Source organism: Eucyclogobius newberryi, unplaced genomic scaffold (assembly GCF_026437365.1).
Source record: "Eucyclogobius newberryi isolate DKJ021-1_F unplaced genomic scaffold, fEucNew1.0.hap1 SCAF_7, whole genome shotgun sequence".
Taxonomy (NCBI): Eukaryota; Metazoa; Chordata; class Actinopteri; order Gobiiformes; family Gobiidae; genus Eucyclogobius; species Eucyclogobius newberryi.
The window spans coordinates 16,319,606-16,337,541 of record NW_027316389.1 but is presented as its reverse complement, the minus strand read 5'-3'; the positions used below and the strand labels follow the sequence as shown (position 1 = coordinate 16,337,541).

The window sequence follows — 17,936 nt, the reverse complement described above, 5'->3', positions numbered from 1 at the left end:
CAGGTGGATTCGCCCTGAAACGTTGCATGTGTGTATATACCACAATAAACGTCCACAAATGAGACTAATCGCGTCACTGCTCTTTAAAAACGCTCAAAGGTACAACATGTCCCGTCTCATCTCGTGGCCCGGCCCGCTCGTGACTGTCACTGCGGTGCGTGTTGTGCGGTGCTGCTGCTGCGCGCGCGGGGAGAGCTCCATCATCTGAATGCACGGTGGCAACCTGCGGTGAAACTTTTCTCAAGACAAGTCTAGTGTGGAAGAGGGTGCATTTGGGGACAAACTGCACCAATGGAGGAGCGCGCGCGATGACGCTGCGCACCGGCCGCCGCTGCGCCACGCCCCCAGCATGGATACAGCGCGCAGGAACAGGCGCTCCGGAGACGCGCTCACGGTCCTGTGCGGGAGTGTCGGAGCCGCAATGGGAGTTCACACATCCGAGCCGGGCACTTTGTAGTGGAATAAGAAGAGCTGTGCCGTGCTTTTTCTTTTTCTTTGTTGTTGCTCCTCTGCGCGCACAGGGAGGCGCGCGTTGGTTTTGTGTAGAGGCGTTTCTCTCACAGGATGTGGGTGATACTGGAGACCGGTGGGTAAGATCATAAACTCAGATGAGAACCACCTCCTCCTTCAAGCTCGCACTCGCCGCACAAAGGGAACCGCGGAGCAAAGTATACTTTTCTGCGCCGCAACTGTCGGGGTTTTCCTTCTGAATGTCAGTGAGAAGCGGCGCGGCCTGTTTGAAAGACAAAATGGATCACTTTGCAGCAGAGTGCCTTGTCTCCATGTCCCACCGCGCGGTTGTCCACGCTCCAAAGGGGAACCGGGAAATTAAGCCTGAGATCCCGTGCTCGTCCAAGCCCGGGGAGGACCTCAAAGAGCCTCTGGTGAGGGACAATTCATCTCTATTCGTCGTGGCGAGAATCCTGGCAGATTTCAACCAACAACAGACTCCCTCCAACAACAATGTTGCCACTGAGCAGGCAAAGATAATAAAGGATGACAGCATGAACCTCAGAGATGATGATGGAAACTGTGCCACACCTACCACCATCTCCGACCACCACGCGCTCAAACAAAGGGGCAAAAGGAGCCGAGGGCGTAGTGAGCACGAAACGCCACAGAAAAAGCACAAATGCCATTATTCAGGGTGCGAAAAAGTTTATGGCAAATCATCCCACCTCAAAGCCCACCTAAGGACACACACAGGTCAGTGAGAGGCTGCGATGTTGTGGTAACTTGTGCAGATGCAAGATGTTCAAGGTTTATCTATCTATCTAGCAAGTGTAAAACTGTATCAGACTGTCTCCTTCCTATTTTTGGGGGAGAGGCAATTGAGGATACACCCCAACCGAAAACACAATGAGGCCAGAGTTGGCTCCACATCGCCCCCGTCCGTACATGCGCCGCTTCTCACGAGTCGCACACAAACTTTTTTTTTGTTCTTCAAGAATGTCCTTATAATCTAGGGGGAGGGCGAGAGGCGAAAAAGGTGCCACTCCCACTCAAGGCGAGCTTTTGTCGGGGCGTTAACCGCGCTCGCAGCCCCCCGTGCGTCAGGCTGCAGTGTGCGTGTCCACATTCCCCGTCCTCTTCTCAAATGTTTACGTCTGCGCTGTGGTGTAGTGACCTCAGATGTAGGCTAAAGACAAAAAAAATGAAAACAAAAAAATAAAAACAATACAGTAACAGCGCCATGAAGTGTGAAATCCATTGCAATCCGCGCATAGCTTCACATCTGGCCGCGCGCGCATTCCGCCGCTGCCCCGCCGGACAGATGCGTGCGCGCGGGGCAAGTGTTGGGGGGGCACAGAGCGGTGCCTGTCTACCCACGGGCCTTTGTTTTGATGTGCCACGCCCCCGCGAGAGACGCACACTGCCAGCTGATCTGGCCAGCAACAGACTGAGCTAGCAGAGCCACGACGCACTGGCTTCTACTGCAGGTCCCCTCTTTGCAGTCAGGCGAAACACACCCTGCTTTCTGCACACAGGGTTATTCTAAGACATCTCTGCATGTTGGATAAAGCAGAGGGAAGTATGAAAAGAAACCCTATTGGTGCAAAGTGTGCCACATCTGCAAGAAGCTGGGATGCTCATAATCCTAATCATTAACAGCCATAGTCCATTCTGGCAGGATGTGCATCTGTCTTAGGAAAAATAGCCAAATAAAATGCAAGAACATTATAAAAAGTCTTATTATATAGTATATAGTTTACTGCCACAGAATTGGCTGTAGATCTCTCCATAAAAACACACCATGACGGTTATTGTGATCTGCAATTGATTATGTCAATATTATTTCCATTGGATCAATTCATAATATAACTATGTCAGTAATTCCTGTTGTGCACGGGCACATTTTAGCATAAGAAAGTGTTTATAATATGGTTCAGAGCCAAGGAACCTCTGAAATGTCAGTGTTCTATCTCTTTGCATTAGGCAATAGTACAATACTGTGGAATTACATATTTGTGCAGTGAGAATAATCAGTTATTTTTAGAGGTGAGGCAGTATGTATCATTTTGGTTATACAAAACTGGGGCTGGATTAATCGACTAATTGTGACTAGTCGACTATAACAAATAATAATTGATAATTATAAACGTTATCTGGTCCATACAGACTCTAAAACTCACAGGAAAATACCTTTTTATAACTGAAACAAGGGCTTTGTTAAACCTCCTCTATCTATAGGCCTTTAGTCACCACATTTCAACTTTTATTTGTTGACAATAATCCATTTAACAAGTCTCAATATACAATAGAAATAACCGTTTGACTTGTCGACTCAAATAATTGTTAGAGAAAGCAAAACACTTTTGGTTAATACTGTTTCCTTGTCCGTGCAGTGAGCTCAGGTTCCCTTTCTGTGCACGCCTTTGTGGTTGGCTGTTTTCCGACCAGGACAAACTGTACTGATCCCACTGGTCTCTCGGGTTAGTCATCTTGGTACAAAAAAAAAAAACTGCCTTGCCAAAATGTGAAGCAAGCTCTTTCTGTGCACACTGCCTCCTTCTGCCCCCCATATGCCTCCCACCATCACGCCTTTGAGGACACTTTCACTGCCTTTGTCTCTGCACCGGCTTCATGTCCGCGTTGGCTGTGTAAACCCCCCACGTCGAAATTTTGGTGTCGTTTTTGATCGGACGGCTTCAAAATGTGGGTCATCTGAGTTCAGGCGCTCACCCACAGCCAACCTTGCAGTATCTAGTGTCCAAACCTTGCGTGTGCTTCCTCTCAGCCAGCACTAGTCGAGAAGAGAGAGCGCAGATTGGAGCTGCCAGCCAACAGAACAGAACAGAACAGAACAGAGCAGCGTCCTCATATGACCCCTTGAAATCCACAGCTCTCTAGCACTCCACCATGGACCATTTTTAGTGTAAGTTGAGTGGATGAATGGTGGATACTACTTTAGAAAAATCAATGTAATTTCCCCCCTGTAATGTTAACAGTCTGAGACGGCTGAGGCTGGAATGGTGTGCGATGGTGATGGAAGTGTAACCTTGAAGCAGCTGAACCTGGACACATTGTACCGACAGTTACTCCATTACATCTCAAATGGAAGGTTTAATATTAACGCGGTATATTCCCCTCGTTGGGTTGGGCAATATGGTAAAATTATGAATCACATTTTTCCCCCTCACGTTGAAAAATCCCAATCTTTCAATTCAATAACAGTGTATTTTTTTAAAATTGATTTATTGTTTAGATTTTCTGGCTCAAAGGCTTTATTAGACTGGACAGCTGTAGTGTGAAATGGGGAGTGAGCGGTTAGAGACATTCAGCAAACCACATGTGTGCAATTGCCTTGGCTTAAACCACTACACCACAAGCCAGGCCTTTAGTTATATAAAATCTAGGACAAAACCTACTGAGAGCACTGTACTTGTTTAGTCATGTGTGAATAACCCTGTTCTTACTGTGTCATATGAGTCATTAGTAAGTTAGCATGCTATTTGAAAATATTTGCAGTGACGGTCAATAAGCGCTTTGACGGTTTTGAGACACGATGTTCTGATGATTGAATAATTGTTTCTTCATTATGTGAAAGGGAACTTACCATTATCTCACTTTGAAGCATTGACTTGCAGGTGGTCACGGTAGTTTTAAGACAAACAAAGCCTCATCTCAGCTGTAGAATCTGGTGTGGTGTTTGTTTTCACTGCTTTTTAGTTCTGTCATGTTATTACATTCAAAGTTGCTATTACCCTATTTTCCTGGTAAAATCCAGCGAGGAAGTTATATGACTTCAGGCTTGTCTGTTTAGCGTTCAGTAACCAGCATGAGAAGCTCTTGGAAAAGCTTTTCTCACCTGCATATTATATCCAAATGATCATGAGCTCACATTCTATTGGCTATGCGTCTGAGTTGCAGGAGCAGAGCACAGACGGTGAGGTTGATGGGCGGGGAACTGGGGTTAGCAACAAAGCCTTTGTCTCCTGAGCTGTGGCCTCACACTCACACGAGCTCTACAAGAGTTTTTTTATTGTTGGTAATAACACAAACTGAATAGATTCTCTATCATTAAGTCTTGAGTTTCAGTTTAAATCTATGGAATATGTTTTGTTTGTCGATCAACTTCATCTGTGTGTGTGGAGTCTTTCTCGTGCTACAGAGTAATGCATACATGTGCGTCTGACCTGTGTGGGCTTCTTGTGACTTAAGCTCTCCCAAAGATTGAAGGGACAGCGTCAATATTTTTTCAGACAAAGAGCATAATGGGAGAGTTTACACCTGGTTTGAGGTTTTGTCTGGACTCTTTTGTGTTGAACTTGGGGTCCCTAAAGCGTGGATGTAGATCGAGCAAACTATGTTCTTCACTGAAATAATGACTTGGCGCCACCTGCAATATCCACTAGCTGCCACAGACCAACTTATTCAGGCTTCTATTTTCAGCCATGTGGTAATGAAATGTTTATGGGTAAATGATGCTATATTCCACTTGGTAACGCGTGCTGCAGCGCCGGTGTGGTCCGGTGCGTGTGCCAGCGCGCTGCACAGAGTATCTAGTGTTGGGGAGATGGGTTTCCTGGTGACTGTGGCACAGACTTCACCCTCACACACAGAGGTCAGTGTCTACCTGCCTACAGCACCCTACAGCACCAGCTCAGCTCAAGGCTCTCACACAATCTGTTCTGAGCATGTGAAGCTTCATGTGATGCGATCTGAGGAAGCAGCCATGCATGAATGGCACACACTGTAGTGCAGTGGGCTTAGAGGCCCACAGGGTTGCTGTATTCTTTAGCTGCTCTTGGACAGTGGTATAAAGGGTGTTCTGTTAGCCCCCCTCCACACACACATAGGAACATACAGTAGGTGCAGACCACTGCGGTAGCTTTAACCTCCAAACCAACAAGCGCATCTCTGAGGGAGACACGCTTTGCTGTACAGTGGAGGGTGGGGGTGGGTCAGTGTACAGGATATTCACTGTCAATGCCTTCCATTGATGTAGGTCATTTATTCAGCTGCGTCTGCAGCTAATCTGATTAACGTTCGGAGGGCTATGACCTCCTCAGCAGAACAGCCTCCTTTTGACTAGTCCAGACCCTGTTTACACAAGACCACCTCATCACAAGACTAAATGTTGTGAAGACTGTCTGCGTGAAGTGTGTCTCCTTCTGTGAGTGATAAACCAGGCTGAGGCCCACAGGGGCGTGGCACTCACTGCAACATGAGGCATTTTCTGCAGAGAGGAAACATCTTGAATTCTCGATGGTTCAGTTCCTCTCAGGTTCAGCTGCAGCGGCAGACCTGTTTGTGCAGCCAGTTTAGCGACATCGGCCTCATGGGTTTCATGAGCGTGAGGAGAAGGCTGCTTCATGTGGTCACACTGTTATAGTTCCAGCCCCAGACTCCAAACATGGTTTATCACAGACTCCACTGCGCAAAGACTGTGTGCACCTCAAGGCTGCAGGTTATCTTAGAAACACTCAAGGCTGCATCTGCAGCCCACTCTGACTAATGAAGTAAAATGGATCAGGTAGTCAATCCAGGGCAGCTCCCCTTTCCCTAAAGAATTAAAGAATAGGCTAATGTTTGGTGAGTGCGTCTCAGGGTCGACCGGAACAAGTCAAGAGCTTGTGCTGAAGCCTGAGTGAAAGAGTTTGCTCACACCCTGTCAGCATTTACCAGTCCATGTCAATAAAGCAAAGCTGTTATTGTGGTTTCTGCTGGGAAGTGTTGAAATTGTAAGTTGTACATGACCCAAGCCTCTGCACAGCCACGTCGAATATCAAGCCCTGCACGTCACTGAACAAAACGTGAACTACAGTATGATGGATATTTTTAGCCTTTGTATAATTCCAAATGCGTCAGATGATTTCTGGCTCAGGTCATGGTCTGTGGATATAAATTGCACGTCACGAGTTGGTTCCCGTAAGAGTTTTTGTCAACGAATGCAAATATATTTCTTGTTCCTTGTCACAGCGGCCGTAGCAAAGTGGAGGTAATCTGTAATGTACTTCAAAGTCAGTCTTAATGGGACACAGAGTAGGAAAGAGCGTGAGTGTGGTCCGTGCCTGAGAACGCATCAGGAATGTTGCCCTCTCGACCGGCTCCTTTACATCTTGATATCTGTCTTGACACGTCTCAATGTTTTCTCAATAACAAAAATCTGATCATGTTTGCAATTTGTTATAATTGCTTAAAGGTGCAGTGTGTAACTCTTCTGATTTATAGTCCTGCTTGTCTCCTCTCAGATGTTATTGCTTTGCTTAGAATGTTCCAGGATGTGGCATTAACCGCCAGGTCACCAAGTTTCAGGTCGGATCTGTGGAGTGGCGAGCCCGATCACAATAAGAAAGAAGGATTTTCAAGGTATTTTGGTGCAATTAAAACCACCTTCAATTGAACAGATAGGATTAATGCCATACTGTGGAACTTTCCAGACAAAGTAATATCATCTCCATGGACACAAGCCACTGGCGAAACCCCCTTCCACCAGAAAAAGTACATAGTGCACCTTTAAATGTGTAAAGGTCGAGGTTCAAGCATTGCACACGATTTTAATGGACTTTAGAATTTGAACTTGTTTATCTATTTGATCCGGGCAAATTAACAAAAAACAAGCTCCAGGTTTTAGCAAAGATGCCACTTAATTAAATGTAAAAAAAAGTGCAGAAATGTCACAAGTTTCTTTGTTTGAACTGCTTCATGTAATGTATTCTCATTAGTACACTTGAGTAAACTTGCATCTGTAACATTACCTTTAAGTCCGTTTTTTTTTTTTTTTTTTAATATAGTTTTTGGACAATACACTGCTCCGCTCTGTTGTAGTCAATTAGAAGCTGCCACATGGAGTCTCTCTGCGTGTTCGCTCGTGCATGAAGCTGTGAATGGGACGAGGATGCAGCCGCAGCAGTTACTGACCCAGTGGCCCAGGAGAGAACACTTACATAAGACTCAGCACCTGTGACATAATCGCCGGAGCCTTGGACTGGACGGGGCAGTTCTTTGCGGCGAGGTACAGTTCGCGTGCGTAACTGACTTTAAGGGGAACTGGGTCACTGTGTTCAGAAGGGCCCCCTCCCCCCCTGCTGCTGCTGCTGCTGCACGTTCTGGGAAAGACAGTGCAGAGAAGAAGGCAGGGCATGGCACGCTGCACCGGACAACATCGGAACACAATGATCCGGAGAGACTCAAATGTTTTTCGATTGGCAAGTCTGCACAAACAGAACTTTTAAGCAAAACCGTTTCAACAACCCTGGCCAATTATTTGTTCTCAATGTATTGCCTAATGTTTGTCTACAGCTTTGGACTTGGTCACGTTTACTTGTTGTTGTTTCGATTATGATTATTCCACGAGAAGCAAATTCAAATCGATTTCCAAACTCCAATTATAAAGTGTGTTTATGTCACATTACAGTATTTTCCGCACTATAAGCATTATCATTCTCAAAAAATGACAATGCGCCTTATAATCTACTATATTTGTGCCTATATGTGGATGATTTCTTGTTGTGCTTACTGACCTCAAAGCAATTTTGAGTGGTACACGTTTTGTTTTGCTTAATGCAACTTATATATATGAAAAAAATATAAAAAATAGACCATTCATTGACAGTGCGCCTTTATAATCCAGTGCGCCTTATAGTGCAGAAAATACGGTAACTTCCCTTTATTCAATACAAAGTTTGATTTGATAAAGCTGTTCTCATACAAGAGGAATAGAATTGTATTAGACTATAAAAAAAATGCAGGATTTTACTGTTTTTTGCTCACGGTGTCAATCATAAACACTCCTTAAACGCTGATAGTTCTCGTCACTATTATCGTAACGCCAGCAGTTGGTATTGCGACACGCCTGTGCGCTCAGGACTTGAATAACAGCCTCATTTGCCTATCGTTTACAGCTTTGGACCGGTGCCTACTTCAGCAAACGGGGAAATGAGCTAGATAATGTGCTGAGTCGTGGTGACTTGCTGCGGCCCGCGGACACCTGATGCTCGCCGTTTCGGGCCCGTCCTCTGGTTCCACTTAAATATTCATGCGGTTGGATCCCTGACACCGGTTAGCTGAGCCCGGGGACGCCGCTTCACGGAGCTGCTCCCATTTTGCCATTTGCCAGGTCACGGCTTAAGATATTTATTTATATGAGTGTCATTAATGAGATTAGAACTTCCAAGAGTCTTTTCCTTGTAGGCAAATGAACGGCAATGACTTTCAGTGCGGATCACCTTAGTTGTGATAATACTTATGGTTATAACAAGACGCATAAACGGCTAGATAAAAAAGTACTTTGACTCATATTTGTTACTGAAATGACTCATTGTTACTGTGATTCTCACAGTTATATAGTTTTTGTTCATACAATTGTATTATGACCTGAGTAATCATGATTATCGATTAACAGAATAATCTCGGCATTCTTACTTTTGGTAGAGCTGAACATTAATCATAGTTTTCAAAAAGTTATACAAGAGTTTCCATCCAAAAGGCAGGCACAAAGAACACTTTTTTCCAGGTTAAACATTAATTTAAATAAAGGTGTATTTGCCAAAAAAATATATTCTGTAAATATTTAGCTTTGTCCCTGTGCGTGTCTCTCATTGTTACAGTTTGGTTGCGCAGTGACCTCTTATGTCAAATCTGTCATCCATGTCAAACCAGGAAGTCAAAGTATGAACTGTAAACGTGTCAAGGGAAAACTAGCTCAAATTCTCATCACATCCATGCTGCATATTCTTTTGTACCTTAATATACTGAATTCCAAAGTGCAAAACTGGTTAGTTACTTGTGTTATTGTAGTGTTATTGCTAGTATTATGACTTAATACACATTTTGCAATATTTAGCCTGCGTAATCACTGTATGTAGCGTGATTTCCTGACACGGGAGAGCGAGTGGAGCGTGCGGCAGGTGATGTTTGCCTACACTGGCCCAGGTTGACAGGAGACTGGCTGTCTAGACTTGCTCTGTCTGTCTGCTTGTTTTGTAAGCCTGCGGTGCAGTGGGAGGGGCCAGAGACTTTATGGCATCAGGTAGCAATAAGTGTTGTTGATGATGAGGAGTTTCCATAGAGCGTGCAGGAAATGCAGAACAATGGCCAATGGTTTTGTGCTCCTTTGTCATTTAGCGTAGGAACATGCGTGTCTGTTGAAGGTCTGGTGGTGCTTTACATCTCCAGCATAGGCGCGGATGTTGAATTATCTTATTTTCTTAGCATTAAAGTACACATTCTGGCCTGTACAGAGGATATTTATGTGAAATCAATCATGTTATAATGGTGTTTCTTCACTATCGGCTTACTCGGAGTTGTAAATAAGTCTTTCACCTACCCCCTGTCTGTACTAAGCTGTGATTATTAAAGAATTCAGATTATGGTTCAAACTTGTAGGGTTAAACATATGTGAGGTGAAAAATGTAGGGTTAAAAATGTGTGGCGTAAATGAAATACTGCCGCTCGCTACGGTGAAATGCTACTACTGCAGTTTTCACTTTAGAACTGAATAAACCACCACATACTTATATAGCACTGTGAGTCTTCAAGTGCCTGGTGATGATGACATGTTATTTGTGACATTTGAAGCCTAGGAATGTTGGAACTGCTGGTCTTTTCTGCTATATTTGCATAAACTTCATGGTAAAAGTTAAGCCAATAATGGAAAAAAATACAACACCACTAAAAAAAAAGAATGAAAAGACTTTTTACTTGATTTAAGTAAATATTGACTGGATTTAAGTGACTTTGAATATCATTTTAAATAAGATTTCTCAATAGAACCGTTTTTTTCTTATTTCAAATGCTTTTTAATTTTCTCACTCCTTTAAGAACAATAATATATGTCTTTTATGTTATTTTAAGTGCAACAAGACATTTTAAACTTGTTATCAAATCTTATTTTCAAATTATACTCAAATCAAGATCAATTCAAGTACAATTTTTTTCCAGATTAGGGATTGAAGATGCATTTAAACCGTGCACAAAAAGTGATGGCAGTCAGGAAAACAAAGGTATTGTTGGGAACATTGTGTCTTGTGCTGCCCACCGCCTCGGGTCCTGCACGACAGCTCAGGCTTGTTGAACTGGCCTCGAACGCTGACATGTTGTGGAGCTATGTGCTCGTGTGAACACTTGACGAGTCGTAAACAGCTAATGATACTGTTGCCTTTATGGAGCTGTTCCATTCACATGAACCTGGCCATTTAGTGCAGCGTGAAAATGTCCTTCTTTAATATTTTTTTATATAGGTACTCGTGGTGTCGCGATACTAACATTTGAATCAAAATCATACTAAAACTGTTCACGAAAGGTCCCATTTTATTCTGTTATTATGATTTTTATTTACCGTATTTTCCGAACTTGAGTTGCACCAGCAAAAAATGCATAATAGAGAAGGAAAAAATCTATATAAGTCGCACTGGAGTGTGAAATGCGGTTGCAAGTGTGAAAATAACAAATAATATCACATATAAGTCACTCCGGAGTATAAGTATATAAGTAAAAAATATAAGTATAAGTCGCACCTCGGCCAAAACTATGAAAAAATGTGCGACTTAAAGTCTGGAAAATACAGTATCATAAGTTGATCAAATGAGCATGTAGTTTCATAGTTTCAGTGCTAGTTTTAGTATTGATTACTCTCTCATTTTTGATACTTTTGACAACCCTAATACCATTATGCTAAGCTGCTCATGATTATTCTCATGATTCTCACTTAGCACGAGCAAAGTGAAATGAAATGTGGTGAAAAGGGGTGTAACCTTTTTCTTTAGGGCTCCGTTTAACTTCAAACTCTTCATTTAGCTCACCACGAGCTGCGTTTGGTAACATTACAAAATTTCAGTGTTGCTATGGTAACCGCGGTCTGGTAGAGTTGGAGCTGCATCCTCCAGTAAAGAGGAAATACAACCAAAACTCTAAATCAAATCACGCAAGAGTGCACATGCAGATAGTACGCAGCACGTTTAGCAACGCCCTGGAGCTAAAACAAACCAAAAGGTCATTACAACACATTACCATATATATATATATATATATATATATATATATATATATATATACATACTAGAGACATATAGTTTGGCTGATACATCAAGCCAATATTTGTACTTCCTAGCGTATCAGCGATGGGCCTTAAATCCCCTGAAAAGGTCGATAATTAGTTTGGGCCTAAAGAATATGAACAAAGCTTTATTTTAACACTGCTGCACAAAAATATCTGATCCAGTTTGTAGTTAAATAAAAAGGGCTGTGGATGAGTTAGTAGTTGTTATATCTAAATCTGACCCACATATCGGCCCAAAGATATCGGCAGCGTTATCGATTTCTCTATATTCTAAACTATCTGCATTAGCATCGGCCATGAAAAGAAGAAAAGAAACATTCCGGTCGATCTCTAATATGTACTTTATGTCTTTGTTGTGGTTTGCAGGTGAGAGGCCGTTCCCCTGCACTTGGCCAGACTGCAGTAAGAAGTTTGCCCGATCTGACGAGTTGGCCCGGCACTACCGGACCCACACCGGGGAGAAGAAGTTCGGCTGCCCTCTCTGCGACAAGAGGTTCATGCGCAGCGACCACCTGATGAAGCACGCGCGCCGCCACTCCGACTTCCACCCCGCCATGCTCAAGCGCAACCACAACGCCCGGCCCAGCTCTGTCAGTGACTACAGCCGCTCGGACGCCTCCAGCCCCGCCCTCAGCCCCGCCCTCAGCCCCGCCCTCAGCCCCGCCAGCTCGCCTTAAACTCTCGCACTTTCTGCCTCCTGACTAGAGGCCCGTTCCTTCATCAGACTTGTGTTGCACAGTACTCGCCAACCCCTGTAATTCCTGCACTTGCTGTGGTGTACCATTCTGTACATACTGCTTATGGTAGTGCACTGACCTGTGTGATATCTAAAGAGGGCAACATCTCTTTCAGAGGGCAACACAGGCCCAATTTCCACTGTTCAGAATGGGTAGCATTCCAGCGTCTATATGAAGTTCATGCTGTAGAGAACTACAAAGCACAGCTTTCTCACTCTTTGATCCGGGATCACAAATGTGTGGTCAGTTTTGGAAAAGCTGGAGCTAGTGTCGATTAGATTACACACAATGATACTTCTTAGGAAAAGAAAAAAGAGACGCACCAACTATATATAAAATATTTAAGAAAAAAAGGAATCTGTTTACAGTTACAGTTGTGTAGAGCGAGCTTTATGGCAGAAATCAAATGGTTTGACCCTAAAATGGGTGAACTGGTACTCTCTCAGAATCCAAACTACAGTCACATGGGACAGGTCTTCTATTGGAAATTGACTAGAGGTACATTCTGACTTGTTGCCTGTCGCGGGGGTGGAGAGGGGCTCGCTGCACCATGCTGTACTCCTGTACCATACCCTGCAGTGGAAGTCAGGCCGCTGCCCTTCTGTAGCTGATGTCTGACCACAATGAGAGGCCCGTGTACATTGAACATGAAGCACAGGCAGATGCCTTGAAGAGTCTTATCATTCTCCATGGTCGGTTGTCTTCATTTGAACAGGGGAGAGGGGCACACTCACCTCAGGACTGACAGTTTTGTAAACCACACTTATTCATTTTCTCACAATGACTGCACAATAGACTGATCACTTTACAGAGTCGACGGAGACCGTCACCCCACTCAGGGAAGGCCTTTAGCTTGAAAGAATGACCCCAGTGAAGACACATCCAGCCCATTACAACAGCCTTACACTCGTTTGCACTCACAAATTACATTCACTTTTCCAGTGTTCGCCCGAGTTCCTTTTCTGTTCTATAATCCTTAAATTTACCCACAAAGAAGATTTGTTTACTATTTCACATTCTGAGCCACGTTGGCTAGTGCCCAGTGTCTGTACTGGGCCACTACATAGATTATAGGGGACAGAAATACTCACTTTATGGAAAATGTCAAGTTTAAAGCAGCCGTCAACACTTATTATTATTCATTTAGCCATGTATTTTATAGTGGACATACAAACGTGAGAAACAAGTCTCTCTGAAGCACATAAGGAACCTTACCAAAGACTGGAGTGGAAGTCTGAGAGCAGCACGTTAGCATGTATCTGTCCACAGATGTTTTAACACCACCAGTGTGTTCTAGAACAAAGCAGATATCTACTGTATCTGACTTACAGGACAGTGCTCCTGATGAAGGGGCTTTATCAGAGCCAAGGCAGAACAGAGGAGTGGCTCCCCATTCTCTGCCTCGCTTACAGTGAGCTGCCAGTGGAAAAAGGCCTGTAATTAGTGGGCTGATTCAACCTCAAATACATGGCTGAGAGAAGTGCGTGCATGGTTGTACTACCTAGACAAAGCTAGCAGTCTGAGGGGGATGTACCAACTTCTGCAGGCGTCGGATTTCACTTTGCCAAGGATAATGTAGCTCCACATGACAACTATACTGCTCACAGCTGCTTTAAACTGGCCTGTTCCATCAGGGCTTTACACTGTTGTACAAGCGCTTGAAGCTTAAGAACATATTCAGTGCTCAGGCGCCCTGTGAACACCTCTGTGTGTTTCTACACATACATGGCTCAATAGGTCAGACGAAAGCCACAGTCAAACTCTAGAGGAAACAGGCTCCACTATCCAAACTGATGCAGCCCCTTCTCTGTGCTGGGCTTGTGTTTCCCAGAATGCATCAGCAGTATGCTCCGATGCACTTTCCTTCATGTGGTTAAACTTGACCATAGAGTCAGGCGTGTGCTCCATCCCATAGACTCCACAGTTCTGCTTTAATGCATATCAACTACTTCATGAATAGTGGGCTCTCGGAGGACGTGAGCAGGTGGAGGTTCATGAATGGTGGGCCTTGTGCTCCATGCTCCACCACAGCTATCTCTCTTTGTGGAAGAATCTCCTCAGTCACATCTCCAAGAACAGCCCCTTTTAGACCCAATGTAGTGGTTTGCCATACAGCCAAGTCCTCCACACAGTTTCCTGCACGCAGGATGACACTCTGAATGCCACAGCGCAGCTCTCGGTGGAGAGAGGCGCACACATTTACCATGTCTAAAAGACTAATCCTTCAAAAGCTGCTGTGCAGCATGTTTTGAGATGTCTCCTTAGTTTCTGACTTTGTATAAATGGCAGTAGTTTAACCTGGAGTAGGTATAATCACTGTTAGTTGGTTAGCTCAGGGCCACAAGTGCACATGGCTTTACCCACACAGGAGTGTGACGGTGTCCACTGCGGGACAGTGGCACCAACACCACTATTCACTTAGATCTCAGCCTACAGACCAGGCCTCAGTCCTCAGTCTGAACTGGAGACCCACTGCACCACAGCTACTTGAATCATTCAGCAAACAGCCACTCTACACACTTTGTAATGTCCATTGTTTCTGCTGATCATCCACAACACTTCTGTACAGTCATGCTCAGTCCAGATTATCTGATTCCTTACATGTAAGTGTCTTCAGGTAATGTCCATCTTTATTATTAATTGTTTTTTTTATGATTTGATGTTCTTCTTGTACGTCGCTGAGGGCTCTCTTGTACAGCTTATCTCTGATGTCAGCGCCTTGTGCTTTTGCGGAGACACTGCTCCAGCCACAAACATCTACATTATTTATGTTGAGTTGAGTTTAGTTCATAACCTTGTCAATGAAATGTACAGTTGTAAGCATTTATTATTTGGTTTGAATAATTGATGTGTAATTTTGATAAAAACATACCTCTAATAATATGACATTTTATGTTCTTTAAAACCATGATGTAGCGTTCATGTCCGGACTGCAGCTCCAGACGCTCTGGGCTGCGACGTCATGTCCTGCAGGAAAACTCAGGACCCCATTTTCTTTTGACTGTTCTTTTTGAGGATGTCAATTTGAAACACTTTTAAATGTTCACCCAACTGTAAAAGTCTTTTCCAGTTCGACCAGCGAATCAGAGTGTATATAAGTCGCCTATTTGCTAATTGTAAAGCATAGCTAATTAGATTTTCTAGAACTAACCCAACGAGACTGAAACGCCACATAGACCCCATGAAACGACTCCGTGTTGAGAGACATGCAGGCCCGTGACGCTCGTGTGTGTGTGCCAAACCCACACCGTCGTCGCCTGAGGTCACCCAACGACCCCTGAGGTGACCTTTGACCTTTAACCTGTACAGTTTTCTACGCATGACACAATACGCTGTACAGGCGCGGGACTGCACTTTTTCTCACGCAGACTCTCAACATACGTCTGGTCTGCTTATGGATTATGTGTGTTTTATTTTGGTTGTTTTGTTGTTTCCCTCCCTGCCGTACTATATCGAGTCATGTATGACTTTGACTCCGCAAAAGAACCGCCCATCATTCCAAAGGACAGATTAGATATTCGCTCTCGATGTGCTGCTTCCATGGCGTCGGTCAGAAATAGTACTCTTGTCGTGCCGTGAGGTCCCGTAGTAAGTGGTGTTCATGGCACCTTCTCCACGTTGTTCACGCTTCCTCATGTTGAACCAGTCTCTCCTCGTCTCCGTAGTGCGCAGATCAAGCCAATTGCAAACGACCAGCAAACATGCAATAGTAGTTCCTGTTGTCGTTCAGGCGAAAAGAGAAAGAATGATGCTGAGCTCGCCCGGGACACCCGGCGCCAGCTCCAAAATGATGTTACCAAAGTTTCGAAGGGAAAGTTGAATGTTTCAGAATGCAGTTAGTTGTTGTTATGGACCTTTTTTCTACGATGAACGTGAGAACAAAAATCGATGTAATAATGATGAAAATAAGAGTGTTTTTAGGCAGGCCTGTTCCTACTTTGTGTGACGCTTATTGTACAAAGCTTACTGGAGTGTTTCTTCTTTAGAACTACTTAATTCACTTTAAAATGGGGCGACCACTGTTTTAAGCCTTTGTCCCACACGTCCCACAAAATAATTCCCCTACTTTTATTGTTGCCATGAAAAAAGTGAAATTTACCCATACAAAAAATAGAAAGATGTAAATTTATATGAATGGCTGCACTATATCATGTTGAATAAAGTTACAAAGACTGTTTTTCAGTTTTTTCTTCTAATGATTATATTGTGTCACCTTTTCCCATTTATTTATTTTACATTGATAAAAAGTAATTAATTTTGGTTTCAAAATAATTTAAAAATATACGTTCATTTAACTTAAAATATTGATATTTTTTGGAGTGAGGAAAAGACAATTTAAAAACTAACGTAATTGAAACGAAGTAAAATCAAATCGTAATCTATCATTTAAATCAGATTATCCTTTGAAACAGTGAATTTGTGTTCTAAAGTCAACGCTACTTTTCTAATGAAGAAAAGACAAGTTATGATTAATCCCAACATTTAAACTAAAGTAAAACTATGTAAAAATATGAATCCATCATTTTAACTTATGTAGATGAAGTTTTAAAACCAGTGAATTTGTGTCTTAAAATCTACTATTTTTGAGCAAAGAAAAGACAATTGATGTCTTTACTTTACATTTAAACTAAAATAAAACAGATTTTGATAGTCATTTAAGTCATCTTTTTAAAACAGCAAATTTGACAAGCATCTTGAAGTTGACATTGATTTTATTAAGTGAAGCAAAGACATTTTATGCCTTTACTTTACGTCTAAACATAAGCAAAAACAAAACTCTAATCTAAGTACATCCCACCAAATTAGTCCGCTTTTTCCCCCAACACTTTTCCTATTTAGCCAGTGGTCGCCCTAACTCTATATCTCCAAGGGATTCAGCAGCTTTGGCTCGTAGCGGTTTGTGTGTACCTCAATGTTCTGCTGTACCTCTGTCTCTGCCCATCACCATCAGTTGCCTGTGTATGACCATGGTGCTGCTGTTTGCACCATTTTAAACCCACCAGTGTAAATACTCCACTCAGCTATGGCCAGTACAACCTCGGACCTCTCAAAACCTTCAGGTGTCGTGGACGTTTTCTCCCGTTTCAAGCCAAAATCACTACTACTACTACAAAGTATTACAGTTGTACAGTGCCGGTTTCTTCATGTGTACAGGCGTTGTGCTGGTCCTAGCTGCTCTGCTGTACCTTTCTATGGCATTATTTTTTACATGTTAGACGATATATATGGTGAAAATGTCCTATGCAACTATACAAATAACAGATTGTTGAATAATGTATGTTGTCATAACTTGTATGCATGAAATAGTGAAGTTTACATTTGTAAATAAATTCATAAAATAAGTGGAAATTCTTTGTCCTTGTCTTTGTTCATTGTTATGATTATGATAATGATGATGATGATGATTATTATTACTTTATTTATAGTACATCGTGCTTTTCCACCTTCAAGGCACTCAAACCGCTGCTGTGGGTGAAGTGTCTTGCCGAAGGACACAAGGACACATTTCCTCTTGCCGTCCCACTCCTCTTGTCGCTCCCTGTGGCTCAGAGAATAGACGTCGCTCCATGGCCTAGCACCAAAGTACATCTTGGACATGTTAGTGCCATATGAACCATCTCGGACTCTGAGGACCTCAGGGACCGGCCTCCTGCTGTTTCAGTTTGATGTCTTCCTGAAGATGTGAGACAGTATTT

The 17,936-nt window shown here is 43.3% G+C and overlaps 1 protein-coding gene across 2 annotated transcripts; it reads left to right on the top strand.

Annotated features, from left to right (window-relative positions):
• The first annotated feature begins 496 nt into the window (after nt 1-496).
• Nucleotides 497-17,589, top strand: klf13 (Kruppel like factor 13). Of its 2 annotated transcripts, XM_072435534.1 has the most exons (3): nt 497-884; nt 981-1,206; nt 11,870-17,589. In XM_072435534.1, exons 1-3 carry the CDS (start codon nt 711-713, stop codon nt 12,178-12,180), a joined length of 711 nt encoding a protein of 236 aa, XP_072291635.1. In that variant the 5' UTR covers nt 497-710; the 3' UTR covers nt 12,181-17,589. The 2 variants fall into 2 exon arrangements, with proteins under 2 accessions (XP_072291635.1, XP_072291634.1); XM_072435533.1 differs by having other exon boundaries at nt 668-1,206.
• The last annotated feature ends 347 nt before the right edge of the window (nt 17,590-17,936 follow it).

What these genes read in the sequence shown, in the direction of transcription:
- klf13 (XM_072435533.1), top strand. Translation starts at nt 711, where the DNA reads ATGTCAGTGAGAAGCGGCGCGGCCTGTTTGAAAGACAAAATGGATCAC. An exon ending in CCACCTAAGGACACACACAG is followed by an intron (nt 1,207 to 11,869) that starts GTCAGTGAGAGG and finishes TGTGGTTTGCAG; the next exon opens with GTGAGAGGCCGTTCCCCTGC.